General features: G+C 48.4%; 3 protein-coding genes across 4 annotated transcripts; 2 read left to right on the forward strand and 1 right to left on the reverse strand.

The window, feature by feature from the left end:
• Positions 1–5233: 5233 nt before the first annotated feature.
• On the forward strand, positions 5234–7214 carry LOC136512803 (large ribosomal subunit protein eL36x-like). Of its 2 annotated transcripts, none has more exons than XM_066506802.1 (4): positions 5234–5321; positions 5421–5538; positions 6266–6465; positions 7003–7214. In XM_066506802.1, the coding sequence occupies exons 2-4, from the start codon at positions 5437–5439 to the stop codon at positions 7034–7036; spliced, it is 336 nt and encodes a 111-aa protein (XP_066362899.1). In that variant the 5' UTR covers positions 5234–5321; positions 5421–5436; the 3' UTR covers positions 7037–7214. The 2 variants fall into 2 exon arrangements, with proteins under 2 accessions (XP_066362899.1, XP_066362900.1); XM_066506803.1 differs by having other exon boundaries at positions 5289–5316.
• A 1814-nt stretch (positions 7215–9028) lies between these two features.
• Positions 9029–9645, forward strand: LOC136511006 (uncharacterized). The gene is made up of 3 exons (XM_066505260.1): positions 9029–9055; positions 9176–9269; positions 9443–9645. Exons 1-3 carry the CDS (start codon positions 9029–9031, stop codon positions 9643–9645), a joined length of 324 nt encoding a protein of 107 aa, XP_066361357.1.
• Positions 9646–12703: 3058 nt separating this feature from the next.
• Positions 12704–15836, reverse strand: LOC136511567 (heat shock 70 kDa protein 4-like). Its single transcript, XM_066505611.1, has 2 exons — positions 15486–15836; positions 12704–14660 (listed from the first exon to the last, which is right to left on the reverse strand). Exons 1-2 carry the CDS (start codon positions 15694–15696, stop codon positions 12922–12924), a joined length of 1950 nt encoding a protein of 649 aa, XP_066361708.1. The 5' UTR covers positions 15697–15836; the 3' UTR covers positions 12704–12921.
• Between the last annotated feature and the right edge of the window lie 1677 nt (positions 15837–17513).

The following is a 17513-nucleotide window of genomic DNA, read 5'->3' on the forward strand; positions in this document are numbered from 1 at the left end:
GCACCGCCGTGTCACCTCGCGGGATATGCGCTCGTGATCCCTATCCTCTCCCACCGAAGTCGCACTGGACAGTTCACCTTCCCGAGCAGACCGGACTCTTTTCCCACCGAGGGAATATGGGACAAAGGGCCTTCCCTTCGGCCCACCTAGGCCTAGAAGTCCAAAGGTTGGCCCAACAGTCTCAACGGCCATCCCAACAAGGGATGGGCCCACAAGCAACCAGAACCTAGGGACACGAGCATCAGTAGGGCCTCGACTGGTAGTCAAGCCCCGACCAGGCTAACCCTGGACGATATCCCCGTGAATGGGATACCAGGGTTCCCTTAAAACTATCCCATTTACAAAAACCAAATCTCACTGTCTTACCCGCGAAGGGTCCAAAATCACCCCAGGCGATTCTATCAGAATCACCCAGGGGCTCAGGGGCTACACTCGATGGGTGCGCTCGCGTGTATCCTCTGGTGAATCAAAACACCCCCCAAGCGATTCGGACCGAATCACCGGGGGGCTCGGGGGCTACACCCGACGGGTGTGCTCGCACGCACCCTCTGGTAAATCGAAACACCCCCTGGGCGATTCGGCCTGAATCACCTAGGGGCTCGGGGGCTACACCCATCGGGTGCGCTCACATGTACCCTCTAGCCAGTCAAAACACCCCCCGAGTGAATCGGCCCGAATCACCCGGGGGCTCGGGGGCTACTATCGGAGATCTAATACCGAGGTACCCAACGGGGTGGAACTAATAAACACCGGATGTCGGCACTATCGATCAAACGAGAACACTACTGTGCCTCTTGCCCAAACGATGGAAGATCAGTTTTGCCTCGCCCGACCTTCAAGGGCTAGGTTCTGCCTCACCCGACCCTTGAGGGCTAGGCTCCGCCTTGCCCGACAGCTGAGGACTAGGCTCTGTCTTGCCCAAAGCCCAAGGGCGAGCTCTGCCTCACTCGATGGTAGAGGGCTAGCTCCACCTTGCCCGACCCTAGAGGGCCAGACTCTGCCTCGCCCGACCCCCGAGGGCTAGACTCTGCTTTGCCCAACATTTGAAGGCGGGTTTCGCCTCGTTCGACGACCAAGGGTGGGCTTCGCCTCGCACAACAACCAAGGGCTAGCTCCGCCTCGCCTAACAACTGCGCCCTGCTCCTTCGTGATGATAGGCATAGGGCAAGACAATACGTTTGGGTCAACCACGGCATCGAGGACCATGCCCTATGCCGCTGTAGGGTAGTACTGTCAGGGCACGACGGGACGGGCGCTTTAGACCCTTCCAGGCGTGGTAGAGCCGGAATAGTGTTGCAGGCGCTTGCTCTTTGCCCAAACAGTGTTGTAGGCGCCGCCTTCAGCCCTCGGGTGCAGAACCCGACACGGACATACGACAACCACTACATTCCAAGGGGGGACTCCCATCCTCTACAGTGACAACCGAGCAGTCACCGCACCACCCGCTCCCCATAGGGTCGTAGGTCGACACCCCTGTCCGACACGCTGCCTGCGGGGGTGGGACGAGATGTAACCACTTGCTGATCGAGTAGGGGCGCGGTGTCATCATCATCACATAGGTATCCGGCGAACTTGTCGGCCCCTGACACCGTCTGCCCATGTCAGCCGGGCTGTCTCAGAGGAAAGGGAAGACCCGATGCCTTCGAAGGGGTTTTCCTTGCCCCTAATTCTTCTCTCTTCCCTGAGCATGTAACCCCTACTCCCCTTAACCTATAAAAGGGGGGACAGGGCACCCTACTAGAGGGATGACTCACACAAAGACCAGTTCGACACATGCACAACACATCACACACGCAGCCAAGCAGCGACCAAGCTCTTGGCATCCTTTCGATCTTTTCTATCAGAGACTTGGGACCAGTCCCTCTCTCGACCATTTGTACCCCCTACTACGAACCTTTTTCAGTGCTAATAACACGAGCAGCAACAGACTAGATGTAGGGACATTCAGCCCGAACCAATATAAATCTTGTGTCCTTTAGTGCACCATTCGGGCCTAACGCACATCAATTATAAATTTACTAGCCGGTGTTTGTTCGAAACACCGATAATACCAGACATGTCCGGTATTTGCCCAGTCACAGCAATTTTTTCGTTGTCTCGGCTTGGCTCGTTGGGAGTTCTGACGTGAGTTGAGAGTTCCGGGGGTCGGGAGTTCCGACGATTGTCGGGAGTTCCGACGTCTCGAGCGTCACTTACAAAGTGACCGTTGGGGCTATACGGCCAATTGATACCGGACGTGTCTGGTAATACCCAATGGTCACATAACGATTAGTTTTTGAAAGGGGCTATAAATACCCCCTTAGCCGCCACCTTTAGAGGCTACTGATTCTGCTGACTCTCTCACACGTTTTTAGCCTTGAGAACACTCTCCAACCCTCTCTTAGTGAGTGATTGATTCAATCTTGCAAAATCCATCTTTTGGGTTAAGAGATATTCAAATTTGAGAGCAAGCCACCCTTGAGCACTTGTGCATATTGTTGATCTCGTGATTTACATTTGTTGCTCTTGGACTCTTCAGTCCTAGATGGCTAGGTGTCGCTGGAGAGCACCCAAGATATTGTGGTGTGCCTCAGAAAGTTTGTAACGGTTTGATTCCACCACCACAAAGGGAAGGAATAAAGCTAGTGGAAGGAGGAAAAAGGAGTTGGAAAAGACTCTAGCTAGAGTGGCCTTCATGGTTCTCTAGAGCTGACCTTTGCTGGGTCGCTCGTAGCCCCCTCAACGGAGAGTAGGTCTCGACAGAGGCCGAACTTCGGTAAAACACATCGTGTGTTTTGATCTCTCTTTTCATTGAGTATTTGTGATCCACTTGTGTTGCTTGAGCTTGTGAACAGCTTACTACTAAGTGCCAGCAACTTGGTGTGAAAGGAGAAATTAGAAGGATCAAGTTGAGAGCTGATCGGGCAGAACCCATGTATACCAGAGTGTAGGATCTCTGGTTGGCCTAGAGGGGGTGAATAGGCCTATCAAAACAAACACTCAAACTTTTTTCAATTTCACCCTGTGGCACTGTCGGACTGTGACACTGTCGGGCCAGAACAGTGGTACTACCGCAACTACAGACAACTTCGAGTCACAGTTCAAAATCAGTGGATGGAAACTTAGATCGGAGAAATTTCTCAGCTGACTACAGGTATAATAGTCACAGATCGTTAGCTAGAAGTAGTAGGAACACCACACACAAGTAGATCGACTAGAAACCCTAGAAATCACCTTAACAACACTATGACATGCAAGTAATGTAAATCAAGCACATGAGACACAATGATTTATCCTGTAGTTTGGCTCGCCACCAAGGCTTGCCTACGTCCACATTGTTGAGGTTAGCCACTAAGGCTTAGGGCTTTCCAACCCTTCCCCGTTCTTAAGTCAAGAGATTTAACTCTTAAGATGAGGGGTGAGTTTACTAGCTTCAAGAGATAGTTACAAACCTTCTGGGGCTGCGACATAAGTTGTCAAGCTCCACGGGCGATGCTCTAGCCGGCTAGGAGCTAAGCTCCAAGAGTAACAAACACAATCGTTGGCCAAAACGTGAACCAAGTGCTCTTTTGAGTTGAGGAATCAATGAAGCTGCTCTCTAATCGAGTTTTAGACCCTTTCTCTCAAGGATTGATGGGAAAATCAATGGATTTGCTTGAGCGCTCAAGGTCACTAATGGAGGGAGAGAGAGAGCTCATTTTCTGTTTTGGACGAGCTGGAATGAGCAGAAGGAAGAAGATAGCCGTTGGGAAGGAAGAGGATTGGTATAAATACCCCCTCAGCCCCAACGGTCACTTAAGTCGTAGCAGTGCCTCTCTTAAGTGCGGCAGTGCCGCACCAGTCAAGGCAGCAAGGGTAAGAGTGAAGTTTAGACTGTCTTGGTTGTAAATCTGAGAATGCATGTGTATGTTTGAGCACTTGGTAGCACATGTTAGCTTAAGCATTGTGTTCCCCTTTATAGTACGACTTTTTCTATACTCGAATTCAAAATATAAAAGAATTTAAACCTCCTTTGAGTTTGAAGCCATCAACATTTGTAATAGGGGGCTCCTCCGTTTTGTGTAGCATCCTCGAATATAAATTCCCTGCTTGTCATCTCGATAAATCTCATTAGTTCTCTAACTGCGTGGTCATTATCACCAAAGCCCACAATTAAGACTTGATTGCACTTTCACGGAGACGTCTGGTATTTGTGGACTCTGCTGTTTTTATTCAATCTTATTTCCAACCTTTGTGGCGCAGAGTTTTAGCTCCTACATACCTTACATATACCGTGTTTACTCTGTTAGCTAACTCGTGAGGGTTTATTTCTCTGATTAGGAGGAAACTCCAACACTAATCGTTTCCGTATTTTGAAGGTTTGAATTTTTAGAAACGTCTATTCACCCCCTCTAAGCGGCATCCTCGGTTCTTTCAGTTATGATAGGTGGGAATGGTATATAAGAATGGAAGGATAGGTTTCCCACTATTTGGTAAAAGGTATATGAAAAAGAACTAGGTTCATGACATGAATAATAAAGAGACTCATATCTGAGGCAAAATATTCAGTGCAAACTAAATCTTTGAATACATACTTAAGAGTTTTAAAAAAATAAAATTATTCACATCCATAGTGATGCTATTGATGAACACTGCCACAAAATTTGACATCGAACACGTTTTGTAAAAAATCATACAAAAAATAACAAATTTTAGGTGCATATTCATCAGAAGACAATTTTCTAGGAATTTGTTGCCTAATGCATATACATCTGGAATTTATTATTTTCATATGATTTTTTAGATGGAGTTTGAATCTCAAATTTTGTGGCAATACGTCCATCAATAGGTGCACTGTGAATGTGCATAGTTTCAAACATTTTAAAAACTCTTAACTATATTTTGGAAGGGAGTTTTCATGATAATATTAAAAATATAGTTTGCGCTGAATATTTTGCCTCCACGTCCCATGCCTCTCACGGAGAGGTGGCTGGGTGGGTTATGACTGGAAAATCGTAATCGTAATAACTGTGTCCTATCTCGTAGTAGTGGCCACCCCGGCCGGCTCCGGCTGCCCACCGCAGTCCAAATAAGCTGTCCCGCGCACAAAGCCAGCTCATCCCCATAGTGCAAACTCCAAAAATTCTAACGAATAACGACCCACACGAGCCCAACTTACTAATCACAATCCTCTTAAGAAAACCTGGGCCCAGATAACATAAAAGGCCCGGAAAGGAGAATGAAACAATCTCAGCCCAGCCCAGTATCCTCCGGCCGCGAAGCCACCTCCGCGTCGCCTATATAATGGATCTACTCCGCTAGGGTTTCTCCTCGGTAGCAGCCGGTTCACTTCTACAGGTAAGGTAAGCCCCCCTCCCCGCGCCGCCGCCGCCGCGATCTGAAACCTAGCCTCTCTCTCCTTGCGTACGCGCTCATTTCCGCTTGTTTGTGTGCGCGCACAGGAAAGGGTTCGTCCTCATGGCGCCGCCGCAACCGAAGTCGGGCCTCTTCGTGGGCATCAACAAGGGCCATGTCGTCACCAAGCGCGAGCTGCCTCCGCGCCCGTCCCACCGCAAGGGGGTAAGCCAACTTTCAGCCTTTTTAGGGTCATCACGTTGATATAGCGGGTGGTAGTGGTGGTGTGATTAGTTGTTAGTTGTTGTGGGTTTAGGATGCAGAGAAGATCTTACTAGTTGATAGTTTGTGCGGTGTAAAGTTTCGCTTTAGGCCTTGTTTGGATGCGCATGTATTCATCTCAATCCACATGTGTTGAAGTGGATTGGAGTGGAATTGAACTCCAACACACATGTGGATTGAAGTGGATACAGATCCATCCAAATAAGGGCTTATTGGGTTGTCTAGGATGTGTGTTTGTGACTAGGATCATGCTTGCTGCTCGTATGCAAGAATCTGAGGGTTCGTTGTGTTTTTAATCTTGTCCTTGTTCATTTTCCAATTCGACAAAACACAGTTTGATGGATCTGCAATACTAGTTTTGGAGCTCCAGTTTACTTTATGCGGATGGAAGGTTTGATTGCTGACGACAGTGTAAGACATGTTGATCTACATGCTTTAGTAGAATTTGTTTCTAAAGGGTTGTGTGAATGTGAAGGTTGCCTGTTGTTTCTCATATATTGAATTTGCTGCCATGTGCCCTACCAAATACTGAGATATTTTGCTTTCATTTATTTAACTTGTAAAAGCCTATGATTTAGTGTCTGCACTTGTAAATGACTAGTACAAGTAGTGTGTGTTCCTATGTGATAGATTTGCTGTGTCCTCTATTCTAAGTTCATGTGGTATGCAGAAAGCAACGAAGAGGGTGTCCATGGTCAGGGGCCTGATCAGAGAGGTTGCTGGGTTTGCTCCGTATGAGAAGCGTATCACTGAGCTTCTGAAGGTTGGCAAGGACAAGCGTGCTCTGAAGGTCGCCAAGAGAAAGCTTGGAACTCACAAGAGGGCAAAGAAGAAGAGAGAGGAGATGGCGGGTGTCCTCAGGAAGATGAGGTGTGTAAATGTGAAACTTTGTTGTGATAAAACTAGAATACTGCTTGGTAGCCTGTCTTTTTTTTTCCTGCAGATGCTTTAGCATGTTTCTAGTCAGTTGCTTCTGCTAATTTGTTGCATAATTACGGTTTACTCTTACTCCAACGACTGTTATTTCATTAATGCACATCAATTTAAGTTCTGCATATTTATCCTGCCATTTGCATTACCTGGTAATGAGTTTGTGTATAGATGACTAGTGCTTATTGATTGTATTCATAGTGTTATAGTACCCTAATCTTGTCTGAACTGCTTATATATACATGTCTTGTTTTTCTACTATCTGGTCAGTTGTATATTTTTGTCTATTTTTAGTGGACACTATCATTGGACCATCGTATCTAATAGAAATGGATTTTATGTTGGCATTTAATAATATGTTTGAATTGTTTCATAACATTGTTCATATTAGCGTCTTCATGTTGGCTCAATAGAAGAGATCCTCCTTTATGCTGCATAACTGTCAGTATTAACTGAATTTTCTGTTGGTATGTGCAGATCGGCTGGTACGCACACTGACAAGAAGAAATAGAGCATTTCAAGTTCATGAAGCTGGCGGCCAGATTCTGTTCCAGTGTCTGTTTTTTCCTACCTGTAGTACCTAATAGACATGTCAAAGTATTTGTCAGCGAAATATTGTGCTGTTAGTCATGTATCGAACCACCTCGTGGGATTTTGCTCCAACTTCCAATGCATCCATGGTTTGTTAATCTTTTGCTGTTTTTTAATCTTGTGCTTTGGTTTTTCACTTTTTCTCATGGTTATCTTTGTTCCACTATCGCGTATTGTATGCTATGGTTCCAATCGGCCTGAGAATCTTATTGCTATTTTTGTTTCAAAAAGATTTGACTTTTCATTAGCTGACATTTTTAACTATAGGTACCATTACTTAAAAAATTATAGGAGTACCATTTAACTCTAAATGTGAACCTGCTCCGAAACCAACGTGATTTGGGTTTTGGAACCATGTTAAATCGATCGATGGAATCATGGAACATCCAAACATTCATTGGCTGTGTTTGGCTTTGAAACTGACTGAAAAACACTGTTCTTTGTGAGAGAAATACTGTTCCGACTAAAAAAAAAAAAGAAGTCTAACAAGTTGGGTATGTGGTAAGCTGAACAGGGCCAAAATTACTTCGCTAGGTCTAAGGAGCGTCCAATGGTATATCATGTAGGTCTAGGAGCGTCCAATGGTATATCATGTTTTGCTATAATATCACAACTGAAGAAGTGAGACAATACATATAAACTAAAACAAAGATACCGATACCAGCAAAGCGATCATCAGAATAATATGCCTGCTAGGCGATCTCCCAATCCCAACCGGACTCCGATTCCTCTCCGGTTCGGTTCTTGCGCAGATTGGTCTATAAACATCACGTTCTTCATATAAACACCACTGCCGCGGCAGTGGTGCGATTGTGGCTGGCTCCTACATTGCCAATCGATGGTGCAGGTTGCGATGACAACTGATTGTCAGGGAAAGAGGTTCTTCCTCAAGCACCAAGCCAGAGACCGGATCAACTCATATGGATTCCATCCAACTCAGGAAATTGTACAACTAAAGAAGCATACAGGTACCTTTCTAGTCAGGAGGAGAGAGATATCCCTAGAAGATTATTGAGACAAGCACTTGCAACAGGGAATCGAGCTGCTTCTTTCTCCAAACACATACAGAACAAATGCAAAGATTGTGGTAAGCCTGAAACTGATCAACACTTATTTTTTCATTGTGGTTTTTCCAGAGCTGTATGGTTTGGTTCTGATCCTCCACTCAGAACAGACACATTACCACATGAGGAAGATGGCATTCAAGAGTCAATTTCCCACATCCTCCCTATTCACACCTCTCCTGATATCATGCAAAAGGTTTTTACCACTCTTTGGTATATATGGAAAGCAAGAAATGACTGGAGGTTCAATGGGAAAAAATGGAACACTAAAAAAGTGCTCTATGAAACTAAGGCTGACATTTGTTCAGAACAGGTGAATCAACCACAGGCGGGCGAGGATAGGGCAACATCAGTTGTCCCTGTTGATAATTTAGAGATGGAACCAGCAACCATAGCTCCGACAACTGGTTCATACAGCACTGGTGAACCTGCACAATCATGTATCATCCCTGACTGTTACGTGGATGCATCCACTCCTCCGGAGTCACACATTGCAGCGCCTACCCTAGCTGGACTGGGCATCTATTTGTCTAATTTACAGGTTCTAGGTCATCAATCCTTGATGATCAAAGCGCAGGTGATGGATGTCGACGGCCCTCTCCAGGCTGAAACTCTAGCTGTTCAGCTAGCAACTCATGTGTTGAAAGCTCTGCAGCAACAACAGTACAAGCTCTTCTCAGATTGTCAACTACTTGTGGACACTCTGAAGAAAAGAGATCCTTTACAACAACCCGCACACTGGAAGCTCCGACCTTCAATAGCTCACATTATCTCAAACTCTGAAGCTCAAGATGAGTTTTGAAAGATTCCACAACAAGCTAATAGAGTAGCTCATAGACTAGCGAAGCATGCCCGACAATCTGCTCCACAAACTTGTAAGTTTTAATGCTTAAAGTAGGTTTCGCATGAGAATTGTGCTACCATGCGTGCACTCCAGAACATTGACTGGGGAACATTCTGTCCCATTTCTGTAATATGTTGCTAAATTAATATAGAGCGTCTACGTCTATGACCACAATGCACACAGCTGGCGGTTTACAGAGCCGGCACCCTTGCCGAAAGGTAAATGTAAATTTCCCAAGCCCCGAGGTCTGAGGAGAAGAATGTCCAAATGGCTCTGCGTATCGGCGTATCGTCAACAAGAGATATCCAGAGTTCCAGACAGCGTGGAGAGATCACCGAGAAGTGCACCGTCTTTGAATATGGATTAGCCTGCTGTATTACAGCTTTACTGCTTATTCCCCAACCGTCTTTGAATATAGATGCCAATCTTGAGAACGAGCTCCATGTTTACCAGTGCTGCACCTGCACAATTGGGTTTTGTCCATATGGCTGTTGCATAGGCTGTCTGAATCAAAGAGCTGCGGTTACTCATCCAAGTAGTGACGTGTTCATCGGTGGGCATGAGAGCTTTGGTGGTGGGTTCTATACCGAGGGCTTGTTTGGTTCGTCTAGTAGCTACTAAATTTAGTACTCCCTCCATCCCAAATTGTAAGTCATTCCAAGAATCTTGGAGAGTCAAAGCTTCTCAAGTTTGACCAAAATTATAAAAAAAATTACAAAGATTTATGACATCAAATAGGTATACTATAAAAATATAATTAACAAAGAATCTATTGGTACTTAGTTGGTATCATAAATGTTATTATCTTATTATATAAACTTGGTCAAACTTGAGATGCTTTGACTCTCCAAGATTCTTGGAATGACTTACAATTTGGGATGGAGGGAGTAGCTTTTAGTCACTTTAGTAACTTTTTAATCAAACGCTATGACTAAAAGCTACTAAAAGGGCTTTAGTCCTCTCTAGTAACTCTGGAGTTACTAAAAGTGACTAAACCGTTTAGTAGCTACTAAAGTTTAGTAGCTCAAACCAAACACTCCCTGACAGCGGGAGTCATGATGACAACTAATTTATCTAGGATCTTCTAAGAGTGTTGAGTCATTCATTTGTATTTGTGTCATACTCCATTCGTTTTAAACTACAAGTCATTCCGGGTTTTCTACGTATGGTACACGCTATATTAGACACATAGCTTTTACTACGTACCTAAAAAAACTAAAAATAACTTATAATTTAAAACAAAAAGAGTATTTTCGACAGACCAGGGAACTTGATCATATTATTCCTTGATGTTATATTCTTGGTACCTAGTTTTCACTCACTAGATTATTCATCCATTAATTGATGGATGTCATAAACATTCAGTCTGTTCGTTTGGTTGTGGCTTGTCGTAAACGATCGTAAATTTATAGCCGGAACAGTATTTTTCTCTCACATAAACCAACCAGCAGTAATTCTTCACGAACCAACAACGATACGAACCAGCCAAGGCTGATTTTCGCCTTGTGATACTATTTAGTATTTACTCTCTTCCTTTCCGAAACATGTGGATTTTTTTACTAAATACTTTGTCCTTCACTCGTTGCGGTGGCAACAGCCCCATTTTTATGTTTTCTTTTTCTTTTACCTCTGTTTTTGTTAGGTGACTTATTTTTTTTCAAGTACTCTTTTTTCACCTAAAATGGTTCGGTAAATCTGTTGCCGTTCTTTAGAAGAACTAGGGCACCATCACTCAAAAAACTGGTGAGCATAAAGAGATGTTTACCATAGCTGTTTACCATGTCACAGAAATACGGTGAGTATTCCCTTGAAAAAAAAACCCCGGTGAGCATAAAGAGATGTTTACCATGTCACATGGAACTAGATGAGGACCTACCCAGCGCGGCGGTGCCTATGTGGCAGGAGTACTGGGAGAATGGCACGAAGAGGGTGTGAGACCCCCTAACTGGGCCGGTCGTGGGCTGGGCCGAATGGATGACACTGTAGCGCAGGGCGATGTGAGGCAGCGCAGCCTGGGTTGATGGTTACTGTAGCGTCACGGAACACTGTAGCACCAGAAGTAGTACCAGGAAGTTGAATCTGAGCCGAACCAACTTAAAAACCCGAGCCATGGAAAGCTAATGAACTTCGGTTCGAACCTTTTGCGCGAAGCGAGGACGAAAGCGCAAGTGAGTTAATTAGCAGGCGTGATCCATTCCTCGGGAGAGTGGATCTTAGCCGTTTTTCCCGGGCTGGGGCGTTACAAATGGTATCAGAGCCAACTCTCGCGGTTTCACGAACGTATGGCTCGGGAGCTCGGACAGGTAGCGCATGGCTAGCATGGCACTTGGATCGGGGAGCTGGGAATATGGACGTGGACCCCGAGAGTCTCGCGGTTTCACAGATATATGGCTTGGGAGCTCGGACAAGTAGCACTTGGGCCGAGGAGCTGGGAATATAAAACGTGAGCCAAGAGAGAGGCGATTCTGGACATTTGTCCCACGTTTAGGTAAGTAGGTAGGTTGGTTCGGTCCTCGACGAGAACGTCGAGTTCTTAAGGGTGGGTGTATGTGAGACCCCCTAACTGGGCCGGTCGTGGGCTGGGCCGAATGGATGACACTGTAGCGCAGGGTGATGTGAGGCAGCCTAGCCTGGGTTGATGGTTACTGTAGCGTCGCGGAACACTGTACCACCTCGGAAGTAGTACCACCTCGGAAGTTGAATCTGAGCCGAACCAACTTAAAAACCCGAGCCATGGAAAGCTAATGAACTTCGGTTTGAACTTTTTGCGCGAAGCGAGGACGAAAGCGCAAATGAGTTAATTAGCAGGCGTGATCCATTCCTCGGGAGAGTGGATCTTAGCTGTTGTCCTGGGCCTGGGGCGTTACAGAGGGGTACGAAAGGAGGTGGCATAGAGGTTGTAGATGGGGGCAAAGATCATAAAACTGCTACTGCTAGGTTGTAGGGATGGTTTTATTGTTTAGGTGATGGATTGCAATTTACAAAACTCAAGGGATTTAGCTACATCCTATGTTATAAAAAGGAACTACTCCCTCAGTCCTGAAAAGAATGCAAAGTGATTCACATTTGACCAAGTTTTTAGCGAAAAATATTCACAGTTACGTCTTTAAATTAATTTATTATGAAAATACATCTCGTAATTAATCGGGTGGTATTTATTTGATATAAACATAGATACTTTTTTTACCTATAATTGGTTAAACTTAAAGTACTAAAACGTGATACCGTGTTAAAATTGTATTATTTTAGGTTGTCCGATGGAGCTATGCTAGGAAAAATAATAATGGCAACCTGTCAAATTCTGACAACTTGCTATGGTGCTAATCACGGAATATGGCAGTTGAGGATGCAATTGTGCTCACTGCTTGCATGAGAAAAAACTAATGGAAATCAAATATTTGGGATCAGGATCGTTATCATCAAGTAATATTCACCATGCTAAGCTAAAGAAAAAAAAAATAGGTGTGTTCACAATGTCGTGAAAATTCTCACAAAAAGTACTACACTTTTTTAGCTAGCATATGTCCTGAGCCATCATGGTGACAAGCAAACAAGACGTCCTCTGTGCGTCTCTGATGATCCTTCGTGCACAATTGTCAGTGCGCCTGCTCAGCTGGAGAGACCCTGCAGCTTGATCATCACTTCTTAATATGCAAACACACAAAACAGATATCCAATCTAGACGGAAAGGGGAAAACAATTAAGGAAGCATCATCATATTCAAAGGCTGAGTAAAGCTCAGCATTTTTTAACCACAACCTCAAAGTCAAACTGCTCCCAAACAAATTCAAGTTCAACTTCTACCACGACAACACGACAACTCCTAACAAGTGACACGATCGGCCAAAGAGCGAGGAAGCATTACGCATCTCGGACCCCTCGATGCACAGGGCCAGCTTAGTCGACCTCCTCGATCTTGGGGCCAGCGCCGCTGCTGCCGCCGGCCGGTGCGTCCTCGTCCATGCCCGCGGCGCCGCCCGTGTCCGCGCCAGCGCCCTGGTACATCTTGGCGATGATGGGGTTGCAGATGCTCTCCAGCTCCTTCATCTTGTCCTCGAACTCATCCGCCTCCGCGAGCTGGTTGCTGTCCAGCCAGCTGATGGCGCCGTCGATGGCGTCCTCGATGCGCTTCTTGTCGTCCGCGCCCAGCTTGGAGGCGATCTTGTCGTCCTTGATGGTGTTGCGCATGTTGTACGCGTAGTTCTCCAGGGAGTTCTTGGCGTCCACCTTCTTCTTGTGCTCCTCGTCCTCCGCCTTGTATTTCTCCGCCTCCTGCACCATTTTCTCGATCTCCTCCTTGCTCAGCCGCCCCTTGTCGTTGGTTATGGTGATCTTGTTCTTCTGCCCCGTCGTCTTGTCCTCCGCAGACACGTTCAGGATGCCGTTGGCGTCGATGTCGAAGCACACCGAGATCTGGGGCACGCCGCGGGGCGCCGGCGGGATGCCGGACAGCTCGAACTTGCCAAGGAGGTTGTTGTCCTTGGTCCTGGCGCGCTCTCCCTCGTACACCTGGATCAGCACCCCGGGCTGGTTGTCGGAGTAGGTGGAGAACACCTGCTCCTTCTTCGTCGGTATGGTGGTGTTGCGAGGGATCAGCACGGTCATCACGCCGCCGGCCGTCTCCAGGCCCAGGGACAGCGGGGTGACGTCAAGCAGGAGCAGGTCCTGCACCTTCTCGTTGCCCTCGCCGCTCAGGATGGCGGCCTGGACAGCCGCGCCGTACGCCACGGCCTCGTCGGGGTTGATGCTCTTGCAGAGCTCCTTGCCGTTGAAGAAGTCCTGCAGCAGCTGCTGCACCTTGGGGATGCGGGTGGAGCCGCCCACGAGCACGACGTCGTGCACGCTGCTCTTGTCCATCTTGGCGTCGCGGAGGCACTTCTCCACGGGCTCCATGCACTTGCGGAAGAGGTCCATGTTCAGCTCCTCGAACCGGGCGCGGGTGATGGTGGTGTAGAAGTCGATGCCCTCGTACAGCGAGTCGATCTCGATGGTGGTCTGCGCGGTGGACGACAGCGTGCGCTTGGCCCGCTCGCAGGCCGTCCGCAGACGCCGCAGCGCGCGCGGGTTGCCGCTGATGTCCTTCTTGTGCTTGCGCTTGAACTCCTGCACGAAGTGGTTGACCATGCGGTTGTCGAAGTCCTCCCCACCCAGATGTGTGTCACCGGCGGTGGCCTTCACCTCGAAGATGCCCTCCTCGATGGTCAGGAGCGACACATCGAAGGTGCCACCACCGAGGTCGAAAATGAGCACGTTCTTCTCGCCGCTGCTGGTGGCCTTCTTGTCGAGCCCGTAGGCAATGGCCGCGGCGGTGGGCTCGTTGATGATACGCATCACGTTGAGCCCGGAGATGACGCCGGCGTCCTTGGTGGCCTGCCTCTGGGAGTCGTTGAAGTAGGCAGGCACGGTGACCACGGCGTTCTTGATGGTGGAGCCGAGGTAGGCCTCGGCGATCTCCTTCATCTTGTTCAGCACCATGGAGGAGATCTCCTCGGCGGAGAACTGCTTCTCCTCGCCCTTGTAGCTGACCACGATCATCGGCTTGTCGGCAGGGCCAGCCACGACCTTGAACGGCCATAGCTTCATGTCACTCTGCACGGACGGGTCCGAGAACCTCCTACCAATCAACCTCTTCGCGTCTGCATGCATCCAGAAAGACATCAGTCAGCAGGGCCGTCAAACGACAGCAGAAAAACACACGTTCAATACGGTATAAATGAGCTGAATAATATTAAAATAAAACAGCAGGGCCGTCAAATGACGGCAGAAAAACACACGCTCAATACGGTAAATCAGCTAAATATTAAAATCAATGATCAGGTAAGGCACATTTTAATCAATGATCAGGTACGGCACATTTTCGAATACTGCAGTCTGAAATTACCAACCAACGAAAGGTGACAGTGACAATTTTCTACAGGACAGCGTTCCAGCACAAATTCAGTTCAAAAATGTAATTGCACGCGGTGCAATCCACCTAAACCGCTAAACGGATCTAGAGTAGCTACACCAGAGGCGACAAAGGTAACTACTGATTGCAAATCTGATCGAAAAAACTTACTGCAGTTATTGCTATTACAAAGTTCGAAAAACAGAGGATTACATTGAGACTGCAGCATCTGATTTTGAGCAACAAATTCCACAGATCGACTCGCATCCCCCTAGTTGTTAAACTATCCTACTCATATGGAGAAAATAACAAAGTAGCTAATTGAAACAAATCAGATGTTTAAGGTTACTGCTGCTCATGTTCCTAATTGAAACAGAGTAGAAATTGCTCACTAAAACAAATTCCAGTAGATCTACAAGCATCTGAAGCGTCATGATTAATGTAAAACTCCGCAGCATCAATGATTAGTGTTAAACTCCGCATCCGCAGCATGGAATCAAGCAACGCTAGTGCTAGTTTGCGTTCCAAGTTCAAAGTGAAAAGGGAAAGGAAGAGGATGGCATCTGACACGTACCGAAGACGGTGTTGGTGGGGTTCATGGCGACCTGGTTCTTGGCGGCATCGCCGATGAGCCGCTCGGTGTCGGTGAAGGCGACGTACGACGGCGTGGTGCGGTTCCCCTGGTCGTTGGCGATGATCTCGACGCGGTCGTGCTGCCAGACGCCGACGCACGAGTACGTCGTGCCCAGGTCGATCCCGATCGCCGGCCCCTCCCCCTTGGCCATCTCTTCCTCTTCTACGAACGAAAAACTACTACTACTCCTTCCTTCGAACCCTCGCAGGTCGTGCTGCTGGTTGCAGTTGCAGAGAGATTGGTTCGTGGAAACCTTTTTTTTCTCAGACGAAAGACGAGACGTGGGACACGGGGAGGAGCCGAGGAGGTTTTATTGAGGAGATGGCGGGTCTAGAAGGTTCGGGCTCGGGCGATCTTGGCCGTTGGATTGGGGTTCTGGAATGCTCTGGAGGGTGCTGGTTCTGGGCCTGTGAAGGCCGACACGGCGGCGGGTGGCGCCTGGCGCGCGTCTATGCAGCCGGCCAGCCTGTTGAGGTGGGCCCCTTACGCTACGCGCGCCTTTTGGACCGGCCGTCTCTCGTAGCTTCTACACTGTGCACGAGGATGGGTGCAATGCCAGGCAGCAAGGGGCAGGGGCAGGGGTAAGGATGGCAACGGATCGGGTTTGGGGTGGATATCCGCGGTGTCGGTGTTTTGGAACCGGGGGTCCCTTAACCAACGAGTGAATTTGTGCTGCGTGTCCCTATCCCAGATGGTGATGCAAAGAGACACAAGGTTTATACTGGTTCAGGCGATCGAGGCCCTACGTCCAGTCTGAGGGATCAATCTTGTATTCCTTGCACCAGAGTGCTCGTAGTAGGGGGTTACAAGCTAGGTGAGAGAGGGAGCTAGCCCCAGGTCTCGGCGAGGGTGGTGCGGGCTGCTTGAGGCGTTGTTCTCCAGCAGCGTAGAAGTGTGTAGTTCTATCGGTGTGTTCGTCTTTCTACTCGTTGCCCTCTCTTGAAATGGCCCCAGTCCCTCCCTTTTATACTCTAAGGGAGAACCAGGAACGTACATACATAGCGCTCTATAAATGGGGGTGGCGTGTCCGAGCCCTGTAGCCGGCCACTGTTGTGGTATGGTCGATGGAGTGGCCCCGTCCTTGTCGTGCAGAAGTGACGCGCCGGTCATACTTGATCTTGTGCGTCGTGGGGCTCCAGTACAGCTTGAGGCAGGACATGGCGGGCGACGTGCTGGTCATCGTGCGATGACGTCGTAGGGAGCCGTGGCTCTGCAGATGCCGAGGCCGAGCCATCGTGGGGGGCTCGGCGGACATGGATCCTCAGGCTGTCGAGCCCCTGAAGCAAACTGCCGAGGCCTTGGAGGGAATTATTGGTCCTAGGTACTGATTCCGAGGCCACAGTATCCCAGACGTGGCTCCCCACGCCGCGTTGTTCTCGGAGCAGGAGTTGGCAGCACAGTGAGGCATGGGCGTCAACCATGTGCATAGCGGTTGGCACAGTGGCGGGTAACCCCTGCCCAGCCCTGCCTCCTGTCCCATCGGCCATTCCGCCGTACTGTGCCGAGCATGCGGCCGATGTCAGGGGCAGCAGTTGGCTGAGTTAATGCGACACGACGTTTTGTCAGAGGGACGGGTGAAGGAAGAGGCAGCGGAGTGCTGCCGAGCCCGCCTCGCGCGAGACGGAGGGTCGGCGACCCAGCCGAGGCCTGCGACGAGGGGGGGTCGGCCGAGGCCTACGGTGGGTGATCGCCCGAGGTCAGCGGTGAGGGGGCCTCGGGCGAGTCGGAGAATCGGCCGAGGCCAGCGGTGTTTAGCTGGTTTCGATCTTTATGAAGTCTAAGCAGTCATTTTTTGGTTCTTGCTTAGGGTACCCCTTCTCACGGTATCCGACAGTAGCCCCCGAGCCTTGGGGGGAGTGGAGGCACTCCCCCTGAGGTTCTGACGAGAATTGGCTCTTGATAGTTCCTGTTAGGATAGTGTTTTGTACTCGAGTTTTTGGTGGGTGCGCGCGAGCGCACCCGCCGGGT

Source organism: Miscanthus floridulus, chromosome 16, assembly GCF_019320115.1.
Source record: "Miscanthus floridulus cultivar M001 chromosome 16, ASM1932011v1, whole genome shotgun sequence".
Classification (NCBI taxonomy): Eukaryota; Viridiplantae; Streptophyta; class Magnoliopsida; order Poales; family Poaceae; genus Miscanthus; species Miscanthus floridulus.

Bases quoted from the DNA above. Each gene is read 5' to 3' on its own strand.
- LOC136512803 (XM_066506802.1), top strand. From the start codon at position 5,437: ATGGCGCCGCCGCAACCGAAGTCGGGCCTCTTCGTGGGCATCAACAAG. The intron at 5,539-6,265 runs GTAAGCCAACTT...TGTGGTATGCAG, and splicing joins GCCCGTCCCACCGCAAGGGG to AAAGCAACGAAGAGGGTGTC. The intron at 6,466-7,002 runs GTGTGTAAATGT...TGGTATGTGCAG, and splicing joins GGTGTCCTCAGGAAGATGAG to ATCGGCTGGTACGCACACTG.
- LOC136511006 (XM_066505260.1), top strand. From the start codon at position 9,029: ATGCCCGACAATCTGCTCCACAAACTT. The intron at 9,056-9,175 runs GTAAGTTTTAAT...AAATTAATATAG, and splicing joins ACAATCTGCTCCACAAACTT to AGCGTCTACGTCTATGACCA. The intron at 9,270-9,442 runs GTCTGAGGAGAA...CTTTGAATATAG, and splicing joins TAAATTTCCCAAGCCCCGAG to ATGCCAATCTTGAGAACGAG.
- LOC136511567 (XM_066505611.1), bottom strand. From the start codon at position 15,696: ATGGCCAAGGGGGAGGGGCCGGCGATCGGGATCGACCTGGGCACGACG. The intron at 14,661-15,485 runs GTACGTGTCAGA...GGATGCATGCAG, and splicing joins CCCCACCAACACCGTCTTCG to ACGCGAAGAGGTTGATTGGT.